This window comes from Ambystoma mexicanum, chromosome 3q (assembly GCF_040938575.1).
Source record: "Ambystoma mexicanum isolate Mex_15411 chromosome 3q, UKY_AmexF1_1, whole genome shotgun sequence".
Taxonomy (NCBI): Eukaryota; Metazoa; Chordata; class Amphibia; order Caudata; family Ambystomatidae; genus Ambystoma; species Ambystoma mexicanum.
In genome coordinates, this window is record NC_090926.1 from 924,656,921 (window position 1) to 924,682,924 (window position 26,004).

The 26,004-nt window shown below is 43.3% G+C and overlaps 1 protein-coding gene across 1 annotated transcript in view; it reads right to left on the reverse strand.

Moving 5' to 3' along the window:
* The window catches only part of LOC138583119 (ATP-binding cassette sub-family A member 9-like), a 2,601,648-nt gene that overhangs the window by 237,815 nt on the left and 2,337,829 nt on the right, over positions 1–26,004 (reverse strand). The window contains exons 33-34 of the mRNA XM_069655079.1: positions 17,245–17,320; positions 10,723–10,817 (exon numbers count right to left, since the gene is read on the reverse strand). Coding sequence (XP_069511180.1) covers positions 10,723–10,817; positions 17,245–17,320 — 171 coding nt within the window. The remainder of the gene's footprint in view (positions 1–10,722; positions 10,818–17,244; positions 17,321–26,004) is intronic.

The window sequence follows — 26,004 nt, forward strand, 5'->3', positions numbered from 1 at the left end:
TTTAGTGCTGCAAAAGCAGATCAGCCAGGGCGATGGGAGAAATGATAGGATTATCACAAAATGGCGGCTCCCTGATGCCTGTTTTTGCGTGCGTTTAATGAACGAAAACTCGGGTAAGGTCCATAGGAAATGTTTCTAAAATCGAGCGATTTAGGCTTAAAAACACATGGCCGACCCGTAGGGGCAATAACATTTTTTGACCGAACCATTCCTTTAAGGATACTTTATTATTCATGGGGCTCAGAACCCTTTCACGCATGGTGGTCAGTCAGTGAGTTTCACACTACATTTTTGGGATCTTTCCTTTTAAGTCACAATCTTCGCAACAGCTTTTATTTCTCAAACATCTGGCTTTATGAAGATATGTCTTTCCATAACATTACAAATCTCCACATGAAACTTCTTTTGTGGTATGTTGTTTCTTTTACTTTTCTTTACAAATGTTGACTTATGATTTGTTTGAAAATATCAAAAATATATTTTTTGTTTTTTATTATGAAACGTATTTATGCTCATGAACACTATGACATATCTCACCCTTGAGAACGACCAGGTTGGTCGAAACACGTGTCTGGTTACTTAAAGCCAATAAGACGCCAGACTTCATGTTTCTGTTAAAAACAAGCACATATATCTAATGCAGGACTCTGTGGACATTTAACTTTAAGATCATAATCAACTACAACACTTGGACTTGTGAGCGCGAGTTATCATCTCATGACGCATTTCTCTGTATTTATCATGATATTAACCTTAGGTGTGGTTTTTGTTGTGGGATCCTCGCTGCCGGAACACAATCCCTAATCCCTTTTAATTACCGAATGGTCAAGAGCGCACAGTAATTTGTATGGGACCCACTAATCACTAATCTCATGCTCGTACTCTTCTTACCTAACACTTCTTAATTCGTCAAATGATAAATCAAGAGTCTTCCAATAGTTCAATAAGCCTCAGCAGCAGGTAGTCCGCAGCAGTGTTAATTCACCATTTCCGCATGCCTATGATATGATAGGTTATTTATAACGCGCTTAATACCCAGAGGTTTCTAAGCGCGGACCCGGGGCTGGAACCTGTGGTGCTCTGTGTCGTCTTTCTTCCAAGGCGAGCCCGCTGCCCCTGAGTTATCCTCCTGAGACAATGAGCAAAAACAATGATCTAGTTATTATCCCTGCAGCCCGCAAAAGCCGAGATGTAATGATGTCCTGCTCCAGTAACACGTTTATGTAACGCACATGCTAAACAAGTCTGGATAGATTACAGAATGTAGCCTTACCTAAGTGTACACATGCAATCGTGTAGGTAGATCTATTCAATATTCGGTCTGAAACCGGTCCGTAGAAGCATACATGAACTGCGGCCCAAAATAGTAGCCAGAACGCCCCTGAAGCGTCGTTTGTATCTCAGAAGCTATGGTAACAGGAGCTGCTGAAAACGGGCGCGGGTTTACAGACGTGTTTCCAGTGTATCTCAATGGGAACTATGGGAAATGGAGTCCAAGCTCAAAAAAAAAGATCTAATATTGAATTCACCCGTGGATCTAACAATCGAGTGTGTCTACAGTATAAAGTAACAGTATTCCTATCAGAAGAGTATATGTCTACAGGTACAAGCCTAGTCAGACCTCAGTATTCAGAAATGGCAATGTCAATCAGCATAACTCAACCTGTTCATTTAAAAAAAGAGGGGGGTAGATTTAGTAATAACAGGCTTGTTCCAGCCTTTATGTTGAACATAATGGTTTTGTGTATTTAGCCAGTTGGAACCCAGAGAATTGGAGTACATAAAAAGTGTACTTAGGAGAATGGGTTCAAATTCCAAATGTAAAAATATTCATTTTAAGTCTAAGAGGCTATCATTAGCGAAAAACGTCACACTGATCAATCTTGGTTCACCATCTATCTCATTCCTAAACAGCGAATAGTGTACAATGTTATATTCAAGAACATGTCCATATGTATTTGTACAAATGATTCCATGCACCGCAGTGTTATGCATATACGGGTGCTCAAGATCACAACAGGTTAGAACATCCCATACGGTATAAATAGTCGAAAATTGTTCCCTAGGGAGAGAAATTATTCAGTGATTGAGTTAGAGGCTCTAGCTATAAAGTAGGCCATCCACCATCTTAAATACTATCTATTGGGCAGACAATTCAGAATGCTGACAGACCATTCTCCATTAGTATAGATAAGCCAGAGAAAGGAATCCAACCCTACAGTTGTACGATGGTTCTTGGACCTTCAGCCATACTGCTTCTCAGTGGAACATTGAAAAGGGAGAGAGCAAGGTAATGTGGACTACCTTTCGAGGTTGCCCTGTGAAACTCAAAGGTCCACCAAGCATTGGGGAAGGGTATGTGAGAAACCTAAAGGTACTCTCACATGTACTCCCCTTGGGTCCTCTGTTCATGTGGCCAGGGAAGGGCCATCGCCCTTGGATCCCGACCCTGGAGGTAGGTAAATGAGGGAGGATCACCTGAGTGGAGGGTCCTTGGGGATTGGAGAGAGGGTACCTGATGGCGAGACATGGCACCCCCCTTTCCTGACATTGACCTAACCTCCCCTCCTTTAGCCTTTATGGGCTATTACCAGTCTCATTCCATCATCCCCTGTAAAATCCCCTGAGTACTGGGAAAAAGACGAAACTAGGTGCAATGCAGATTTCCCATTGAAGAGATGTTTACATGCATATAGCCATGAAGATCAGGCATGTCATACTAATTTGTTTATACAAAGTCAGGCAATTAGAAATGACTCGTTGCACCTGCAATCCATTAACAGCCAGGGAACATATCGAAGGTGGCGTGCAAAAAGACAGGGAGAGAGGTTTAAAAAGTATGAGTGGTGCAGAAGGTACAGGAGCACTGGAGAACCTGAGAAGTGTTGTGCAGAGGGGAAGAGAAGCCGAAGCAACAAATAGCTGAAAAGGTTCCTGGGAGTCCTGTGGGGAGTGAAGTGCCGGACTGGAAACCCTTGTCAGGAAGGCAGAGTACAAACACTGCAAAGAGCGGAGGCAGAGCCCAGCATGAAGGCTGGGACGTGCAGATGGAAGCACCCAGCAAAGTCCGCTAAGTGTCAGTGGACACTCGAGATGTCAGAGCACTACGGGAGTGGCTGTTGAGCCCGATGCTCGGAATTTTGAATACCAGATGTAATGGAAAGCTGAATGCTTGCAATCTTGAATCCCGAAACGTGACAAAAATCTGGACTTATGCAAACTTGAATACGGAACTTAACGAAAAGCCTGATGCTTACATATTGTGAAGATTGAAATAATGAAAGTGGCTGCATGAGCCTGCACAATAGAAATTGCATAACACCATCATTACCAAAGAGACAACTCCAGAGTAAAGTGAAAGACTTGAACTTGTGAACCATTGAATATCAGCTATGGGAAACATGGTTGTGTGACCCGTGATGGGTGGACTGTGTGGTCTGACAACTGCGCCTAGACATTAAGCTTCCTTAGGTCAACTTTGCTAACATCTAGACTCTAGTCACAAGCAAGATATGTGGTTGTTGGTTGCGTGGCCAGTGTAGGGTGGACCGTGTGGTCTGACAACTGCGCCTAGACCAAAAGCCATGAAAGATCTGACAAGCAACTAAAAGGTGTGAACCATTAGTGAAGTTAACCAAGGAATGGGTCAAGCGGACCCTGTATTCTTTCATGAACTCATGAATTCACCAGCCTATGCATTTGTGAATCTCAAATGGTGTGAGTGACTCTTGCAGAAGGGAAATCTGAGAGTTGGAATTGGAGAACCTTTGTCTTGGGGAAGAAAGTGTCAAGACCACAGTGTTGTGTATGAACCTTTGTTGCATTTGAACTTGGTGAAGGGAGACTCCTTTAATGTGAACTGTGACACTGATGAATCTACAGAAGGTAACTTCAGAGCTTGCCTATTCCTAGCTGAAAGAAAGTTACATTTGAACTGTGTTGAACTTGAACCACAGAACTTTTGGAGGAACTTAAATTACCAGTCTTTGAACATTTGTTTTGGAACAATGTCTCGGGAGGATAACTCAGCGGCAACGTGCTCGCCTTGGAGCAACACGGGTCCGTGCTTAGAAACCTCTGGGTATTAAGCGCGTTATAAATAACCTATCATATCATAACACTGACTTTTTGGTTGAGAGCATTTCCCCACTAGTGTTGTAATAGTTGTGAGGACTAGCATAGGTTCTGACACAGACAGACTTTTTGCTTTTGGATTTACTGACAGGCTTCCTTTAGATTTCTTTAGGCAGGGAAATCCCACCATATTATAGGGTTGGTTAGGTGTTACACAATCATGATTATTAATAAGGTTTTGTTGAACTATATTTTTGTTGTCTGTGTCATCTCTCGATACCATGCCTGTCTCATAGTACATCGTTTAACAAAGTGGACCTGCGATGCACATCAGAACCCAAAATATCACTAATTACCAGCCTCGTTAAAGTCAGGCTTGGGTTGCTCCACAAATGTAACAAATATATCACAGGTTGGAGTTGAATAAGATCTGAAATGTGTGCCAAACAACATTCTTGGTGGATCAGATAACCTGGGAAGCCCTGTTTTACTCCCATAATTGCTCTAACAAAGCAATTATCTTTCCTTCGTACGGTATCGGGGAGCTGGTACCCCCAGGCTGCTGCACGGTACATAGCCACCGGTAAGCACTTAGTTCTATGAATCTGTATGGCCTGGTCCATTGGAAGAACCCCCAATCTGCTCCCATAACGTATTATAGAACCGTTTATTTGAGCAGACTTACTTGCTTGGGTATCAATATGCAAATTCCAATTTGGCACTTTTGACAAACTACCACCCAAATAATAGAAAAAATTGACCCATTCTAGTCAGCGTCCTTCTACCACTATTTCACCATCTACTCTTTTAGCGTTGCCAATACGTATGGCTTTCAATTTCTCTGTGTTAATTTTCAGATCCCTTGCCGACATATTTTCACAGAAGTTCACCACCAATGAGTGACCCTTTTTGTTTTTGCATTAAGTAGGGTATCGTCCGCATACATCATTACCGAAAAACGCCTTCTACCTAATTTAGGCACAGTAGACGAATCAGTCAATGTAGAAGATAGTGAGTTTATGTACAAGTTAAAAAGTAACAGGGCTAACACACAGCCTTGTCTAACACCACAAGTTGAACTAATTGGGTCCATCAGTTGGCCTAGGCTATAGAATCTCATACTAACAAGGTCTTGTGCATTTCTACCAAGAGTTCCAGCCTCGAGAGCAGCATATCGATAGCTTGCAAAGATGCCCATAATTTCCAGCGATTTACATAAATCGATAAAAGTTACTTATATTGGAACACTGTAGCCATGGACATATTTCTCCAAAATTATGCTCACATTTAAAATGTGGTAGCTGTTCCCATGTCCCATGTCTTTACAATCTCCCCATTTCATGAATTTCCCGTAAAGAGCCCTATCGAACCACTTGGCTGTCATGTCAATTAGTGTTACGCTCACCTGGACCCCACAGGGGTGTCGATCGGACCCGGACAGCTGCGGTCTCCTTCAACGTGATGCGTAGTCCGGAGATGACTGTCTGAACTGGCCCGCCTAGTGTTGTCTGCTGGACCCGAAGGAGTATTTTCCTGCGAGTGCAGACAGGGATTAACCACCTGTGTGTTTTAGTGATGGCCTCCCAACTGTTCTCGCTCTCCCCCACTAATCACCTCCGATATCCCATTAGTAACCTCACCTTATGTTCGTAAAAGATGAGCTCTCCATCCTGCGTGTCTTGCAGGGCACGTAGATACCAGTTACTTCACTGGTTTGAAGGTGTTGGGAGAGTTCCGGTAAGTATTGACTCTGAAGTCCCTGACGGGATTGGTATCAAGTTCAAAGAGTTCAATGTGCCCGATGTTCACTCTTGTCCCCTTCCTTCCTTAAGTTGCAACTGAGTTCGTGAGAAGAAGGTCTTGTAGCTGCTGCTGCTGGCGTTCAGGTAAGAGTCTGTGTTACCCAACGCTGTCCGGTAACTATTGCATGCGTTAACGTGTTGTTTTTCTCCCTCTTTACAGATGCGGCATATGAAAATGTGGAGAGTTATGGAATAATACCGCCGGTGGTAAGTCTATGGTGGTAAGAGGTTGTATTTGTTGATTCCCTTGGCTCACCTTGTTTTTTCTTGTGTCCCCTAGGTGCCGGATTACGGCGAAGAAATGATGGAGACAGTGCCAGATCGAAAGATGCTGTGAAAACTGGTGAGTATGGTGCTGTGCTGGAGCTGGCAAAGCGACGCATGCAGGACTGATGTACTTTCCAGGTCCGCAGATTAAATGGTTCCGGAATTAGGTGAGGAATTTGAAATAAGTTTGTTTTCTAACCTTGTCCTTTTCTTCTTATTTATTCTAGGAGCTCCGGATTCGAGGCGGGCATGGCAGAAGACTGGATGCTGGCTGCAGGCACGTGGGCGTGGCAGAAGACTGGATGCTGGCTGAAGGCACGGTGAGCGTCACGCTGCTGGATGCAGAATAACGCGAAGCATGTGCCGCTGTTCGGGTGTGGTTTAAATAGCCTCCAAAGTAGTTCCAGGTAAGAAGTTCCCTAGAGCCACGCCCGAGTAAAAAATAGTCCCTGTAACAAAATAGTCCCATCCAGGCCTCATGTAGGCTTGGACTCTTTTGCAGCATGGTCTGCATCAGGTAAGTTAAGTCTATGAGCCTGACGCCTATGGCGCCAGGACTGATTTCTATGATGAGCCTGGCGCCTAAGGCGCGAGGACTGAACCCAGACAGCCCCTAGCTGGGGCTGCTAAGGTTTAAACAAATGTCTGGATGCCTGCTTCCAGAGCTGAGGGCCTTGGTCCTGATGCCCGGGGGTAGGCATCATGACAATTAGAGAGATTGGTTGGTAGCATGCCCAATCTGCCAAATTGCTGTTCTAGAAAATTGGGAGAATGATTGCCTAGTTCCAACTGTGCGGGATGACATTGTTGCACAATAACATGTTAAATACCCTTGTTAAAAGTGACAACCACATTGCGCTTTCACATTTAGAAAGCTTGATCGGGGCCATTAGCCATATTCATTAATGCAATCTCGAGATCTTCTACAGATAATGTTAAACAGTCACCTATACTGCTAGTATGAGTTGCCCCAGTGCCCTCACAAATTGACGTGGTAGCTCAAGGTTGAGACAATAGCATGTAGGGTTGTATACTCTTGAAAAATGTTCGAGCCATTTAGCAGCTGCAATTTGGATGACTGTCTCTTAACTAATAGACGTATTATTACTTAGGCCAGCAACAATCAACTTCCAATACAATTTAGGATTGCCTGAAACAGCAGCCCTTCCCTTTCAACCAAATAAATGTCCCTCTGTATGATCACAAATCCTCACCAGGAGATCTCTGGCAATATGTACTTCAAATGCCGTACTGACATAACAAAGTCACACTAACACCAGGGTGCTGTCCACTGGAAGTCCTCTGTAGTCAGCAGTGGTGGGTAGGCAGCAGAGTTAGAGTAGCCAGAAAGGGAGAGGCAGATTGAGAGAGGAGTTCTACATCTTTGTTCAGTTAGAGCAGCCCCCCCCCCATTTCCGGCAAGACAAGGCAATCTGGGTATGATGTCAGAAGGCAAGAGTCATTTGTTACAACAGTAGGCATTGGGCACCTTACACAGGCTTGCCTTGGACCAATCGGCTGTGATATTTTGCTTTTAAAAAGAGAGGATACCCCCTCATTTTTTTTTAAATATCTTTTTGTACTATTACAAGGACATAGAGGATTCAGTGGACCTCTGTTGGGAGTAGAGCCTGATCCAAAATCCTCAGCCCAAAAACCGAGCCACAAAACTATCACCTGATCTCCAATCTCGAGGTGGACAGCAACATTTTTCCTGCGGTCTTGCTGTCTCATCTGGAAGTTTGGGCTTGAGAGGCAGGTCGAATTTTAAAATCTCAGACCGGCTTTAAAAGGAGACATGGCACCAACCTCAATGGTATAATTTTAAAATGTCTGCAGGACTCCATCTGGAAGGAGGGGGAATGTGATATCTTTCTAGCGTCCTTTGTCCTAAAATCTGCCTTTGGCTTAGTGGATAGGGGCTTCTTGTGGTGCAAGCTCGCTGAGTGGGTTTACTCTGACGAATAACAGGCCTCTAAGACCACTCTAAAATTAGGGTAAGTTTGGACACCGCAGGCCGTTTATCGTGGATGATACAAACTGAAAGGGGTTTGAGGCATCCTTGCCCCATGCCTCTACAATCTCTATGCATCTGACATCGATGCAAATATAGATCCCCAGGCATTTGCCCCTCCCCTAAATTGTCTCACATTTGGTTAATTTAGTTAGCCTATGCAGGCGACCTACTAGTGTTCGAATAGTCCCCAGTAGGCCTACAACATCTTATTCTGACCTTTGCCTCCCACGCAGAAGGGGACTCACTGATCATCAACAACTCCAAGATAAAGGTCCTTCACTTCCGTAAAACATATAGGCAGTCTTCCTTTGTCTGGAAATCAGGGGCAGTACAAATTGGAGGTGGTGGACAACATGATCTACATGGGGTACCCTCTCCCCCCCAATTGCTTAGCCGAATAGAAAAACCTTCAAGGACCACCTTCCCTGTAAACTTCAATCCCTCATTATCCAGAAAGAAAGATAAAAGCCAACTACTGCAAGTTCTCCCTTAACCCACTCATAAAGTACTATGAGGGTACAGTTCTACCTGAACTGATATTTGGTCTGGAAACTGTGCAGATTTGTGTACTGGATTTTGTGGACCAATTGGAAAGGCTCGTTTCTGAGGCATTGCTAGGTGGGGGCTGAGGGGGATATAGCCCCGGGTCTTTTGGTTGCAGCCCTGGATAGAAGCTCAGGGACTACAACCAAAAGGCTATAGCTAGCTCCGAATCCCGCCAGTCCCGCCATTAGCTTAACCCCTGATCTTTTCCAGACCTAGCAACACCCCTGGCTCCTTTAGAGAAAAGTTTTAAGTATTCCTAATGCAGTGCCTAGTATTGTCATTCAGTTTGAACTGGGGTTGATTTCAATGAGGACCGTGGTAGATGGAACTATATCCACCTCTATTACAAACTATTGACTGCTTTAGTGAATTCCCTATATGAGGATCTGGGAACCGTGGTTCACTCAGGCTATAACTCTGCAGTAAATGGATTTGTGCACAGCTGTCATAAAATACTGTCAGCCTCAGACATCGAAGTGGAACTTTTAAAATGTGTTCCAGTTAAAGTGAAAAAGCTCCTGTATACGAGTGACTGGTGTCGTACTGTAGATGACTCTCACCGCTTTATGTCCTTGCGACACCTAGTATAGGAGCACAAAACCTGGTAGTTCTAGCACCCTATCATCAGCTGTTCTATGCTAATGTCTAATTTCATGCAGTTCAGGTGGAATCTGTACTATTGAAATATTGATATTTAGGAAGACAATCCCGAAGGAACAAAGTTCATGTAGATTCAGTAAGAATGTTAACTCTTATGAAAGATTGAAGCATATGTTAATCTACTGTCCTGATCTTCAAGAGTCTTGTATGATATTTTTTAGACGTGACTGGGACAAGCTGTCTTGTAACCGGGAACCGGAGAAAAATGTGGGTGATGTGCCTGGCAGGCAAGGTAACCCCTATGGTCTTAGCTGTTACTGGTTTTCTTATTAGTCTGAATTTGGAGGGGTATTCCTCGATGTAGTGTCTTTTTTAGGTTTGAAAAATGAAATCGTTTAAGCATGTGAGTCGAGTTGTAGTGTTTTCACTGTAACTTATGTGTTTTTCTTTTTACTCATTAAGGGATTGCCTGTTTTATAGCGTATGAAATGAATTGTTTAACCCAATGTAAAACAAATGTATTATTGTCCAGGCTTTTTTTGCTATTTTTGCCTTAAGACATTTTATACTTGTATATTTGCTTTCATTTTGTTAAAATGAAGCACGTTTTAACCAAAATACAATAATAATAAAAATATATATACATCACTTTGGGAAAAAAAGACAATTCAGATCACCTTTACGCTGCCCAAGATACCCAGCATTAGATACTTCCAGCATTCAACCCGTGATCTTATCTCATGGAACGTATCCAAGTCTATGCCAAGCATAATTTCCTTCTCTTATGTCTTGTAAACTGTATTCTCAAATATGTATTTAAAAGTTAATTCTGACAACCCTACCCCTGTTTCTGCTTTCAGATTGCTCGATTACGTAAATTAGTGATTCCAAACTGTATTTAATATTCCAGACAAAAATGTTAAAATAAATCAAATGGGATTTATTTTTACAAATTATAGAATGAGAACAGGCCTGTGCTTAGGGTAGCATTAGGGTGAGGATGTGTTCTGTTACATCGGAAACAAACAGTAAACAAAAGAAAGAAAAACATGGAGGGAGGGAAAAGTATGGCATAAGGGCAGGTTAAAAGGTGAGGAAAGGGTTGAACAGGTTATCACATAATCACTTAACAAAAGAAACACAGAAGATGGAAACTTTTAAAAAGTGAAAAATGTGACAAGGTATCCAATTCACCAAAACATTCATTTGTCAGTTTCTATGACACTTTTCTTTTATTGAAGAATGCAAACTTCATAACTTAACTCATTTTCAGGGCATCATTTAGTATTTTATTATTGTCTTTGGTATAGTCTTTTACAAAGCGTAGATGATAGAGACCATACTTCACTACACAAAGTGATCTAACCCTTTCAAGGTTAGGCCTAGAAGCATTATGCGACATGGCGCTTGACTTACCATACTCTCTGTTGACCTTTGGGGTCCATTCCAGTTGAGGGCTCATCTAGCAATACAACCGTGGGGTTAGCCAGCATGCTCAGTGCAAAACACAACTAAAAGCAAAAAGAGAATTATTACACATTTTTCGAGTCCTTTAGCTTCTGTTATAAAGTGTGACCTGACAACATTTTCAGGTTCAAATACAAAATGAAATGCTTAGCTGAATAGTGTGTGCTAAGGTCAGTTTGTCTTCCAAATAGAGAACTTGTAATTCCCCATGACTAGCTGGAGGTAAATCTTACAGTCAAAGCCAAAACTCATAATTTGTACCCCAAATTACGAGTTTTGGCTTTGAGTGTAAGATTTACCTCCAGCAAAACCCTGGAGGTAAATCTTGCCACTCGGCGCCAAAATATCGGCAGAAAAGGCGGAATTCCTGCGGGGCAAAAAGGTCCAATGGACCCAAAATAAATTGGGATTTACACCGCTACCGCCACTTATAATCAGGCGGAAATTCCACCTGATGAAGTAGCAGTCTAACGGTAAATCGTTTTGGTGTTATTTAAGAGGACTTTCCTCTGAAATACCTCCAAACTCATAATCAGGCCCTATATGTTTTACTTGTTAATAAATGGTATCTAGTCTATCCATCGAATATTCTTTCATCAAATTGAAATCCAACAAAATGTATTCATTGAAAGCCATTTCCATCGAAATGCACTTTCATTGAATACATTTCGTTGGATTTCGATTATGGTTAGAGTTGGGGGGATTTGGAGGGAACCCCCCAATAAACAAACACTAAAATGTTATATGAAGCTGGCCAGTGCCAAAATCCTTTAAAGATTTCAGCACTGGCCATATCCATGTAACGTTTTAACATGATTCACGTTTCATCAAAATCCTGTATTCGATGGACGTGTTTCAATGGATATGTACTTTGTAATGCAATAGATAGCATTTCGATGAATTTATTTTTGGTGTTTTTAATTGGATGCATTTCTTTTTCGATTGATGTTTTTTGACGGAAAGACTATAAACATTAATAAATGGCCATTTAGTACTTACATTATACATGGGCAATGTTCATGTATGTTTTTTCACATGTTATGCACAAGATCTGAATCCTCGTAATAGGGTACATACTAAGTGGGACACTTACAATTTGTCCCTTTGCCCCACAGCATACTACCCTTATAGAGCCAGCTTTCCTACCTGGATTGACCTTGCTTGAGGACAAGTGGCAGGCCAGTACACACTGTGTTCTCCTACAGATAAATGAGCCCACAAACAAGCACCTGGCCAACTTACCAGCTGGGTGCCATGAGATCTGAGAACGCCAGCAAAGTGCTATTGAAATCTTTCCAAATTAGGAAATGTTTTTACAAACTATATTATACAATTAAAAAAAGTTCCCAGACTTAGCGCACTGGAAAGTTGCTCTATGCATTTCATAATGGCTCAGAAGAACTTGAAGTGGATTCCTTTAAGTATTTAGGCATCTGTTGTAATAATAGATTCTGGCAGATGCATGCTGTGACAAATCTGGAGGCTTCGTCCCTTCTTCCGTTGGGGAAGCCACCTCTTTTGAGGCTAGGCAGTTGAGCCTGCTAAGCAAAACCCTCCCTAGAGATTTGGGAAAGTGAAACCTCACCGGGAGTGACTCCCACAAGCGGACAAACTCCCCCATTCCCAAGGGGAACTCCCTATAACTGAAGCATTATCTGCATACACAGGGAATCCGAGAAACTGGTGTTACATTCATCTGTGGGACTCAAAAATACTTTTGAAAGTACCTGTGGATGTTTGACTCAAGACAATGCTGTTCTCTCTGTGGGCTTGACAGCTGAACATAAACAACACACCGCTGCTTGGTCACAGAGTGAGAATAAAGGCACCATCACTCTTAAATGGAAGGGAAGAAGCAATAACCAGAGACGAGGGTCCGACGTGAGCACGCTACCGAGAGACAGAGTTGCGCTGTACAGAGCTTGGAGAGAGGCAGGTGAAGGAAAGAGACGCCGCCGATCTGACACAAAGCCGTGCAGCATTGGCGAGCCCAAGGCCAAGCAAAGTCGGTCTTATCGGGTGGTGTGACCATGCGGAGGACGTGCTGGGCCAAATGCCCAAGAAATGATGCCAAAACCGGAGCCCGAGGAATGGAAGGATAATCCGTGCGCAAGAAAGGAACTGAGGAGCAGAGAAATGCTGGAGCAAGGAGAATACAAAACTTGCTTGTGTACAGACGGGAACGCCAGAAAGCTGTGGAGAACGCCATTGCGACCGAGCAGACGCCACCTCACTGGAGAAACCCTGCAACATAGAAGGTACGGAGGAGGGCGGAGAGACCAGAGAGAGAAAGGGGGAGGAGGATGGATTACTCAAACCCCATAAACGGGGCATAAAGGCCAGAGAGAGAGAGAGAAAGAAACAAGTGACTAACTGTTATTGGAGCCCAAGAAACTCAAATATTGTAATCAGTCAAATGGCTCAAAGAAGCTACTGAGAACCAAGAGAGGCATATATAAAGAGGGGTCACCAATATCCCTGTGAGATAAGTGAGACATTGGGACACAGAAACCCAAGAGAGCTTAAGGGGCCCAATAAGACACGTGAAGAACAAATTCAAGGGGAACACAGAGAAAAGCAAGATGTGAACCTAGTGGGGAGAAACCCACCCAAGTGGTGGAGAGGGATTAAGGAGTTATCCCTCCCCCTACGACAACTTGGACCTTTGATTTTTCAGGAACATGAGACTTTATTTTGTGAATTTGAGAAACTTTGGAACTTTAACAAGATTGACAACAACTGTTAAACCAGTGAGGATAGTTTTCTGTGGAAACGCCACAGGGGATTCCTGGAAACCCTGAGAGATCAGGGTGAAAAACTCTGAATGCAGGACGCTCTGCCTAGCTTTTCGTTTTATCGCTTTTCTAAGTGGTAGGGACATTTAGGGGATCGGTTTGACAGAGGACCATTTTTGATCTTTTGACTATTAAGGAGCACCTTAGTATAGTTTGATAGAAAAGGAACTCCCCTATTAGCAATAGGGCTAGAAGGTGTTTTAAGTTAGATACAATTCTTTGATAACATGACCTGTGGTCTGAGTCCTCCTTCTGGCTTACCACAACACCCATAATTTAGCAGTGCTTATGGTACAAACCAATGCTGGGATAAAAAATGTCATGATTAATTATGTAGGTAATGCCATAGTCCCAGCACCAGATGTCTATAAAGTTAAAACATGTGACCAAGCTTGATAGGGTGCAGGATTACTGGCATTTTTATGCCTGTATTGTAAAAGCAGAACAAGATGTGCTCCAAAAAACTTATTGGGAGTAAGGAAATGTACTGCAAATGAACTTCTGTATTTAGAATTGGATAGGATTATAGTTGATGTAACATTAGAAGCGGCATCCACTGTATGGTGAAAAGAGCAAGCCAAACTGACTGGAGCATTGATAGAGGATGTTATGATGTCAAAAACAGAATGTGTTAGAAAGTACTTATCTTCTGTACGTTTCCCAAGTTTATCTATGAAGAGAGAAGTTATAGTAAAAACAGATACAATTTTGCTGAAACAAACAATGCTAAAGAAATATGATAAGAGACTGAGAAATGCCATTCATAGGAAATCTATTGTCAGATTATATTATAAGAATGCCATATTCCCTCCTTTGAAAAATACCTATCTAAACATCGTAATGAATGTTAAGGAATGGAAATGAATGCCAAGAGATGTTTTAATCAAGTACCAGCTAACTCTGTATCGGTCACACATGACCAAGATTATAATTATAAATGTGAAACTTGGACATGTCTGCACATTTAATTTTTCTGCTCTTGGTAGGAAAGATCATGGCAGCAATACATTATTGCTGTGTTGAAAAATGTTAATTCAGTGAATTATAGGCTTGCATATAAATTGTATATGGAAACTGTAGATGCATATATTATGTCTAGTTGTGGGGTTTGACAAACTGTGGACCTGTAGGCGCTGGTGGGATTGGATGGTCTGGTATTTGTTAGTATGGCAGCTTTGTCAGGTGATGGATGAGTCAGGTTTGTTTAGTGTTAGACAAGTGGTTAGTTTTATTTCTTTAGTTATTCAGCACTAATGAAATACAATCTTGGACGTAGAGGTGCCAGTTTTAACATGTTGACACTTTACACAGCCAACGCGCGTTTCAACCTTAGTCTTTTTCAAGGCCAATTGAGTTTTTTTCATGAGCTTCAAGAAAGGGGAACTGGTCGCCTCCGCCACTCCGGAACACATGTCTGCTGACCGGCTCAGAAACGGCTATCCAGCCCACTGGCACCTTACTGGGTAGGACCAGTTCACCTTTCTTGAAGCTCATGAAAAAAACTCAATTGGCCTTGAAAAAGACTAAGGTTGAAACGTGCGTCGGCTGTGTAAAAGTGTCAATATGTTAAAACTGGCACCTCTACGTCCAAGATTGTATTTCATTAGTGCTGAATAACTAAAGAAATACAACTAACCACTTGTCTAACACTAAACCAGCCTGACTCATCCATTACCTGACAAAGCTGCCATACTAACAAATACCAGACCATCCAATCCCACCAGCGCCTACAGGTCCACAGTTTGTCAAACCCCACAACTTGTCTTCACAACCAGGAACCCTGGAGTTGGTTCCTTGACAAACCAGGACTCAGGCTGCAGGTTTGACAAAGGAATTAAACTAACCAGAAATGCGCAGGAGTGAGAGAGTTCCACCTTTCAAAAACTCCACCCATGCTCAAACAATATATTATGTCTAGCCTTGTTTAAGTTTTAAACAATGTCTTTTTGATTTACATGATAATTAATGAAAAGAGTCAAACACACTACACATTTTGTGTAAATGTTTCTGTGGTGATGTTATTTGATGTATATCTGGTTGCACAGTTTAATGGATTTTTATTTTAACAAATGTATTGATTGATTGACTGCAGGTTGATCTCAATAAAAACCCCATTTGTGTCTGAGTAGATCGTCGCAAAAATGTTAAAACCTGAGCCCGTAATTTCAATTGCTGCTTATCTCTTGTTTTCTTTCGATGTGACAACCTCTTAATTTAATTGTTGTACTTCCTGCCAGGATCAACCTCTGAGTAATATCTATTTAGGCAAAATCATTGCAATACCCCAGCCAAAGGGGCCTTTCTACTTGACAAGATCTGGGTGCTGCAGACTGCAGCATCCACCTCATTGTAGCCTGGTATAAACATGATCACCTTGTGAACAGGCCAATTCACCAACAATAAGTGCATGGAATGTGCTTGGGCCTAAATTCCTTCTGTTTAAGCATGTTAGCAACTTGTTCTGGTGTACTTTGTAATGCTTTTGTATCCTAGGACTTGTGAAACACTTTCATTCTTCTAGTCTTTGAACACAAGTATTTCCCCAATGCAGATGAACCTCAATCCTTTTCTGTGGAAGCTTTCTACCTGTTGACAGATCTTCCACGTCTGACTTGTTAACCTTTCATAAATCTTTGTCACTATAGCCTTTTAGAAGATATTTGTCTTTGCTAATTACCTTGGACCCTCTCCCGCATATAGTGTTAACTTTGAGACAGTCAAAGCCTTTGAAAACACATCTGTGCATCACAAACATTACAAATCAAACTACGTGAGCAATGAGACAAACTAGTGGATATATGCCACTATTCTGCTGGATATTCCTGCAGAAACTGGTCAATTCTGAATTCGCCCATGCTCTGATGGAATGAAGATAATTCCGTTCAATGTACTTCTGTAACCATCCAAGATATGAATGCCCAAATGTATTGGTAGTAAATAGTTAAGTACCTTCATAGTGAGCTGGAGTGCACTCCAGTTGCCCAAGTCCGGGATCTCCTGTGTACAAGCAGCTTTTCTGCAGCAGAATATGCTTTACAAATGTCCCCATTCATCCATTTATTCATTCATCCTGTCACTCTAGCATGGAGATTGCACAATGGATTTGATATTGAGCTCAGCACTTGGAGCACTGATTGTAATTTGTTATTTGTGGAACAAGTAAATCTAGTTCTAATCACTGAGTCTACACATGAAAAGATTGTATCGCCTGTGTCAACTTACATCACCTCACAGTGTCTAAATGATTTTATCTGCCAATATCAGGAGTAGTATTAGGAGCTGTTAGAAACATGCAGAGCATTGCTGTTGCATTACTTTTCCATCACTTGCTTGTTTCTTGATAAGCTCCATATGGGCTACTAGCTCTACCTGTCTCCCTCCCATGTGTCTAATCATACACAACCAAGCTTAGTATTGCATGAATAATAACTGCTCAATTATGATTCCATATATTCTGGTGGCACTTACAAAATAAATTAATAGTGGTTCAAATATTTGCAACCAGTCAAATAAAGATATATTGGGTGTAGGGTCTCCCATGCACTGCCGCATTGGAGATACATGCGTTCATCTTCGTGGGAAGACCCAGCAATATTTATACTTTCCTCCAGGAATTCACCACTACAGACATCAAACTTGTTATGGGTATTTAACACACTGCTATCTTAGGTCGCACCTTCCTCTTTACGCCTTCAGGGAGTTTTCTTGATGGCATATTCAACTGCTCATGTAGGTCCAATGCATCTGTCATTCTTAAAAACAACAGAGAATAACAAGTTGATTAACACATGTTACTTTCAAACAACAGAGAATAACAAGTTGATTAACACATGTTACTTTCAAACATTACTGTGAAATGGTCAGGAAATCATGACAGAGTGGACCAGCACCATATGGACCTGTGCATAGGGCAATAGTCTATTTGTACTGTGATGTGGCTTCTTAGCAGACATCCCTTTCAGATGTCATTTTATTTGGGGGCAAAGGGAGAACTTTCTTAGCAATTTGAAATATCTTCAGCAGTATCAATGGCAAGTTTCCTGGGTTTATGTGCTGTCCTTCTATATTATCTTTTCGGCGTCAAAATAGGCCCATTCTATCCATAAAGGTACACTGTCCAATGTTCCCCTATTTTCTGGTTACAGCATTTTATTTGAGGTCCCTCATGTATAAAATGCATTTCTCATTTACATGCAAAACAACAAAAGACATCATAAAATATGTAAATGCAGTTAAATTGCACGCCTTCAGTCCTTGTTTCATGAGCAGGGGTGGGTAGTGTAATACAGTCCCCAAATTGTCATCACATCCCACATATCTTTCTTGTCACCTATAACTATCTTTAAAGCTGGATTATGGCAACGCTATCAAATATGTTAAATACTCAAAGCCAGATAAAATGCTAAAATATCAAAATCCAGAATCAGAGACCAACTATCACAACTTTAGGCTACAGTAAATAATAACACAACAACTGCTTACCTCTCAGTAAGGTTCTTTCTGATAGATTAGTCATTTCTCCTACAGATTTCTCAGATATATACCTTCCAGCGCAATCTGCTCTTGGAAACTTCAGGCTTCTTAGGCGGCTCTGCTTTGAATCTGTTGTGAACCCAATATACTAGCGCTGACGTCAGGGGGAGTGTAAATGCAGCCATTGGTATACCGTGACCCGAGCACTGCCCCTTTTCCCTAGTACCGAGCTGCTGTCAAACAGTAGACCAGCAAATGGTGAACAAGCTATCCAACATGGTGGGTAGGTTGGGAGGGAGATGAGTAATATGTGAGAGGAAGGACTAATCCATCAGAAGGAACAGTATTGAGAGTTAAGTAATTTGTTTTTCGAATGGATTCCTTCCTCATACAGATTCCTCATCTTATCTTAGAATGCTAACCAAGGCAGAAAAGAACCACGAAAGAGAGAAAATAGTGAGCACTACCACCTAAACCAAGGGCTGTGGAGCATGGCAAGTAATTCAGCCAGTAGTGTTTGACAAATGTGTGTAGTGAAGCCTTGGTAGGATCCTGACATATGTCTAGAGTAGGGCCTACACCCTGCAAAGCAGAAGTGGCTGCTAAGCCTCAGGTAGAATAAGTACTGAGACCACCAGGCAATCTCTTACCGCCAGATATGAAATACAGAGGATGCTCCATCTTAACAGAGTCTGCTTGGTAACAGCCCTGTGCACAGAATCACCTGCGTAACCAATGAAATTCTTGTCATCCTACCTGATGCCACCCATTCGAAAGGAACAGTAGCTGAGAACACGCTTGGGATGTCAAAAGGTTCCAGCTACCATGCCCTCTGGTCCCAATCCAGGGCTATGAAGAGCAGGATGGAGCCAGACTTTTTGGAACCACTGGAACCACATTTGATCTGGGAACATTCCCTTGAACAGAACAACTTGTACTTCCTGTTGACACTGGAGATGAAGTGGCCTGCCCGAGGAGTCCCCCAAAAAGCAAAGATCTCATCCAGAACTTCTTGACAAATCTCCCGCTCATGGGAGAGAGACATCACCCTGCTAAAGGCATCAGCAACCACATTCCCTGTCCTGGCACGATGAAGAGCTACAATCATCGTTCACATGAGCCCAGAAAAACAGTTGCATTTCTTCCCTGCACAAAGACAGCAACCCCACACCACTATGCTTGTTGAGGTAATGTATGGACACTGTGCTGTCCGTTAGAATGAGCACACGCCTGTTTTTATATGGAAACAAGGTGATCAAGGCCAGCCGGAGGGCCCAGGGTTCCTGCAGCTTAATGCGTTCTTGTGCTTCGGCAGGGTATCACAGATAGTTTAGGTGAGCAACCCAACCCTTCCTGGATACGCTTAGCATGACTATCAAGTCTGGGCAAAAATGCAGAAAAGGCTCTGCCCACAGCACATGGTCTTGGCAGGCCCACAACAAGAGTTCCTGAGACCTGCAACAGATCCCCCACCACCCCCCAAAGACCAATTATAGATAAGAAGCTACTGCAGCAACTTTAATGCCATGAGACCCAGAAGACACAGAAAGGCTGAGGCCATGACTTGACCATGGTTTGGAAGAGACACAGGAGCTGCAGGATGTTTGCCGCCCTTTCCTCGCAGGGAAAGGCCCAACCAGGGTGTGGGTCCAGTAGTGCCTGATGACCTGGGGCAACTGAGAAGGTGTGACTAAGGACTTTTGGAAGTTGATTGAGAAGCCCAAGCTACGGAGCACATGAAGAATTTGGTCATGCCGATAGGGGAACATGTGAATTCTGTTGCTCCTTAGAAGTAAAGCCACCACAGTAGTGAATAGCTTTGGTAAAGACTCTCAGGGTTGAGGTAAAATCGAAGAGAAAGACTTTTAACTAGTAGTAGGACTCCCCAACCACATGTACATATTGCTCTTTGGTAAACTAAGCACATGGAAGTACACACCTTGAAATTCCAGTGGCACCAGTCAGTCCTGCAGGTCAATGGCAAGGTAACCATATTCAATATTCCCTTACGCAGGAACAATTTCAGCAGTAGCAGATTCAAGATGGGACACCGTCCTTCTAATGCACCAGAAAATAAATACTGTACCAGCCCTTTCCCTCTGTTTGGAAGGCACCAGCACAATGGTGCTCTTTGCAAGAAGCAGCCGCATCTGCTCCAGCACCACCAGCAGGAATTAGTGCAGAGAGGGGCAGGAACAAGAATGGCCAAAGTGCAGAGTTTAAGAGGGAGGAAGTAACCATGCACCATGACCTGTAACGTCCAAGTATAGGAGGCGGTATGCTACCACTGTCATATGTACAGGGACAACCTCCCTCTCTCCCTACAGAGATGGAGCGAACAAAGTCCATATTAAAGGGACTTTGTACCTGAAGGGTATGTGGAATGGCAATCTCACCTCTGAGCATTTCTACCTCTTTTCTGGTGGGGAAATACCTCTGATTCAGAATGCCAAAGTGTGCATGACACAGCCATGCCTGGCAAAGGAGGTATAGGACCAAAATGAACAGGCCTTCGGGAGCATAGGCAGAGAACTGTTAGACAGCTAAATTAAATAACTTAGCTGTGGCATTGGCAGCTGTAAAATATGGCAAGGGCTCATTGGCCTATGCCCAAAACAGGTTGTCGTAATCGAACAGCATGTTAAGAAGCCTTGCTTGGACATTTGGGTCCAACCAGACGTTCTAACCGAGGAGTGTATACATAAGACAGATCCCATTCCCATATGGTCACCTGTGTGAAGGCCCGACTGGAGAATGTGTTGCTTTCTTTAAATCTTCTACCAGAGATGTAAAAAAACTCTATCTCCGAAGGGGCAGATTCTCAATGGCATCCGTGAAAACGCTCCAAAAATAAGAATGAACTGCACACAAGACAAACTACCATTGCCCAAAAGAATGCATCTTCGAACGCTACTTGTCAGAGGTTAAAAAAGAAAAAGTAGCCGAATCTGTCTCTGCCATAGAGGCCTGCACTAATAGACTCTCTGGATTCAGGTGAGTTGACACGAAGCCAGGATCGGATTGGGCTAATCTATGTTTTCTCACAAGGTTCCCTTCAAAAGCCGTCCAGTTTAACGTAAGCATCCATCACTGTGCAACTACAGCAATATGAAAGCGGTAAATCGTCTCACCTGGTCAAACTACTTTTATTTTATTTTTTTATTTTTTATTTTTTTATTTTTTTTATTAAATTTGTTTCAGTTGCTGATTACAACTTTTCAAATTTACATTCACAATAAAACATTCCAATAAACATCTTCTAAACAAACTACTAGTTCTTTGGAAGGTCATATGAGGGATTTCCATAGAAAGAGGTGGTATACAGTGATATTAATGAATTTACAACTAATAGCATTTATAACGAATACAAAATAACTAAACAAATTCGAATTTTAAAGAGGTCTGCATTAAATCACGCCACATGATGTCACAAGGCTATTGGTATCCAATAAACGAGTCCAGTTCAGCCATGGCAACACCATGCCCATAGATCTCTTCTGTGATCTCATGCATCCAAGGGCATCAATCCATGAGGGATGGAGTCACACTCTTCATGAAAAATATGGTCTAGTTTTGCAAAGAATTCAGGCCTTGATGCCGGAATATAATCCACGCTGCTGATGTCTAAACCACTGAAGTGAACGCCTCAGCATCGATGCCCGAAAGTGGAGCCGCACAGTGCTTTAGGGGAGCAGTCTCCAAGGCTGAAGCTGGAACTGAGCCAAATGGCATGCAGTTGCAGTCAGAAGGAGTGCCTCTTCCTGCATTACTAAGCACAGTGTACCTCTGTTCCAACCCTGAAGCTGGGACCGAAGTTGATGGCACTGGGGGCTTTGCAAAGATGTCCAACATCTTTTATCATAATGCATCCCACTGCTCTGGCTTAGAGGAGCTATTGGGAAATGGTACCCTAAGTAGTGGGGGTGATCACCTAAAAGAGTCCTTGTAATGTCTAGCTGGGTAATGACAGCCCTCCTTCCTATAGGAGCAGGAGGACGAATGGTACTCTGATGGGTCGCTTGGGGAACAAGATCTCTTGTGGCTATTCTTTTTCTTCTTCAATGCGATTTCCGATTACCTTCATGTGAGCTGGACTCACAATGATGCTTTTCTTCATTAAAGCTGTGTTTAACCCTTTTCAGAAAAATGATCCTTCTTGGAGGAGGGTTCCAAAGGAGGAGACTTAGAGGGAGTATGTTCCCACCTTTGTGGAACTTCAAGGCTTTCTCTGGGGGGGCCTTCCCTCATGGACTGTTGAAAGTGTCAGCAGTAAAGACTAACCATGCTGGAATTAGAAATGAACCTCTGCCTCATACAGTCCCTACCTACAAAGCTTGAAGTTTGAAGCCCACCGTGGGATTGAGCATGGCACATTAAAAATGCAAAAATATGCCAGTGCCACTCCAGATCTGAATAATCAGTGAGCAGAAAAAAGAACCGAGGTCCCGGAACAGCAATATGGCCATATATACTGCCCTTAACATCACGTCTGCCATTATTTGGCCGCGCAGCTGAGTCAAGCAGAGCTGCTGTGGACCAGCATGGTAACCTGACCATGTCAAGAGTGAATGGGGACCCCTCTCAGCCTGGGGTGAGAGGCGTACCACGGTGGAAGGCAGAGTCAGCCCAATCCCAGAGAGAGGGAGAAGGTGGCAGTTGGGTAGCCTCAAGTCCCTGCTCCTTCTCTCACCACCTCTTGCCCCATGCCTGCCACAAACAAAGCTGTCCAGTTTACTTCTGTTTCTCCTAAGAAACTACATCCACCAGCCTACCGAGCAGTGAAAGAAAGCATCAGCAGTCTGCCTGAGGAAGAGATAGCAGGAAATTGCCATACATCAAAGCAACATGCCACACTAACTAGGGGGTGAATCCCACGCTGCGACCCAGTCCTGAACAAGGGACAAACAACTAGGCCCAGAAGGTTGAAGCATGGGCCCCTCAGCATGCTAGTAATCTCTGTGCAATATACATCTATGAGGGGATTAAGCTTCCTACTTTACAAATGAACATAATCTCACACCAAACCACGAACTAGGACAATGGGCCTCATTACATGTTTGCCGGTCTGGAAATAACGTGCCAGTAATTCAGTTTCCTGCACGTTCTGCACTGTCATACTACAAGTTTGGTGGCGGGGTAGCCAGATTTACCTGAAACTCTGAGCTGCCAGTAATCCCAGCACCCCACCACCAAAAAATGACAGTATTACCAGCGCAAGTATTACTGTTACCGGTAATACCAGCAATTCCCCCCATGGAGTCCTATGGAATATGGCAGCAACTATGGCATTCCAAGTGCCGACGGGATACTGGCAAACACGTAATGTAGCTCATTGTCATTACTTAAAGCCGGCAGACCTGTGAACGACAAAGGTGTGGCGTTTAGGGCCTAAATGCTAAATCCCCTGTAATTCCGTCCCTAGCAAAAGAGGAAGGCAGTGGTAAATCCAGAGCACCAGGTGAGGGGCCTAGCAAATGGAAAGGGAAGGTGGAGGATAAAAAGGTACAAAGGAAGCAAGAAAGTGTGGGTTATTCAGGTAAGGTCAGAGGGGGTGGCGGTATACCAAAGGACTGGTCGGAGGAAGGACAGTGAAGAGGATCATGGAGGCTGATTATTCTAGAAGCGTGCAAGGTGAGGTACAGGCAGTGAGAGAAAGTGGTACTTTGGGATAAGTGTGCATACTAAGTGTGTGAGTGAAACTGGCTGATGGACAGTGGAGTGAGTGAAAGGGTGACTGAGGAAGTGAAAGGAGGGTGGCTGTGGAGAAGGTGGAGTGAAGAGTAGTAGTGTGAAGAGAGGAGTAATAGTAATAGTGGGGTCGCGAGTAATGGTAGGGTGGAGAAAAGTGTAGAGGGGGTGTTCTGAGTCGAGTAGTAGTAGTGTGAGGAAAGGAGTTGTAGTGGTGTGGAGAGGAGAGTAGTGGCAGCGGTGTGGAGAGAAGAGTGGTAGTGGTAGAAAGGAAGTGTCAAGGAGTGAAAGTAAAGATGGTGTGTGTAATGTTTTACCCTGTAGTCAATCGTCCACGTTATGTAAGGAGGAGCTCAGAAAGGAAGTTACGCTGAGGAAGAAGAGATTGTTAGATAATAAAATATATACAAGTTGGAAACCATACTGGCAGTCCTGTTCGTTATTTGTGTGGCCCTGCGAAAGTGGCGCCACCAAGGGGTGGCCAAGGAGGGCCACGGCCACCCTTATAAAAACGCTGGCCCTCCCACCGGCCAGCATGCCGTTTTGGTGTGCCACCCCAAGATTTCCATCAGGCCACCCCTTTGAAAAATGTCTGGGGGCGCCACTGCCTGCAAATCTGCTTACACCAGAGGAGTCTGCAATTCTACACTGGTGACGAGAGGGAGAGTGCAGAACTCGCTCGTGCAGGGGAGTGCTGCCCACGATAAAGCGGGAGCGGCCCTGTGAGTACTCGGAAGGGTGGGTGTGCCGACATGCACCCTGACAGTGCCGCACCGTGACAGCGCTGAAGTTGAGGCGAGGGAGCCTGGGAGGGTGGGACGACGCAAGTGCTGCAAGGACAAAGAGCAGCCGTGAGCACAAAAACAACAAGAAATGGAATGACTGAAATAAAGAGCATGAATAATCATAAAGGGAAAATGAACACATACAATGGAAGGAGGAACCCGTGCAGTCGCTGAGAGGCACATGGCAGAAAGGGGGAAATCAATGCACAACCAGGGGTGCGTAATAGCGCTATTTAAGGTAAGTGACATCCTGAAAAAGACTCAGGATATCACGGAAGGGCGCATTAGAATAATGTCCGACAGGAGATGTCAGACGAAGACAACCCAGCGACAGTCTCAATATAATCAGCACAAATGTTTCCGCCGACATGTGGTGAGTCACTGTCGCCGACATGTGGTGAGTCACTGTTGCTTCAACTTTCAACAGCTTTTGATCTAAGGGACACAAGCAATCTAGGCCAGAGATGGGCACCGTGGATCAGAATTCAGCATTACGAGTTTCACCCAGCCCTACAGATAAGGGGTGTATCAGCCACTTTTACTCTCTAAAATTAGGCAAATACTAAATAAAAATAGGGAGTAACAATACTCCCAATGAAAAACAGGATTCAGACGCATTGAACACTGTGCCCCTCCATGGATATGTTTGCACCTGTTGTGCACGTAGTAACGCAGGAAGAAGCTACTATTATAACTGCATGATCGGAAGAAGTACACATGTATCTTTTAATGTGCATAAATAACTAGGTGTAATTATTACAAAAACATTTTTGTTTTCCAGTTAAAACATATTTTTACTCGCATTGAAAATGCTCCCATTGGGAATTTGAAATTACTTTTAAACGCCCTAAAAATTCTTTTTACTCCCACTTCCAAATCTTCCTGGAGCACTGGTTTCACAGATACTTTAATGATGATGCTTTGAGATGTCAGGTCATGGCAGGCTGTGAGCCTCTGCTTTTTTGGAAGAAAACTTTGCTCATTGGAGGAGGTACTGCACATGTCATTCACAGAATCCACAATCGAATTGCAGATAGAGACCATAACCAAAATGAAGCTACACTCATCACCCAAGGAACAGGCCAACCTCAACAAACGGCCCCTAGGTCAAAGCAAACCACCTTCTAGTAGACGCATAGACAGATCAGATTTCAAATGTGGGTATGAATTTCTGCACGAAGGTGTCTGTCTGGCCATGGGGCAAACGTGTTAGGCATGCGGCTGAGAAAATCACGTCAGGGCTGTATGCCGAAATGCACTAAAGTTAGCTGTCCTGGGTCAGCCCTGCACCCACAACACCGATCACATTATCGGAGCAGCATCACCAGGCAGTCAGGGGAAGGCAGGAAACACTGCTATCAAGGCCCTCAGGCCGGTAGATCCCACTCCAGGAGAGAGTATAGATCCCAAGAACAGAGAGAACATGGAGCTTTAGCAAATTGTGCTCTACCCACACACAAAAAAGGCAACACTCAAGACTTAATCTTCAC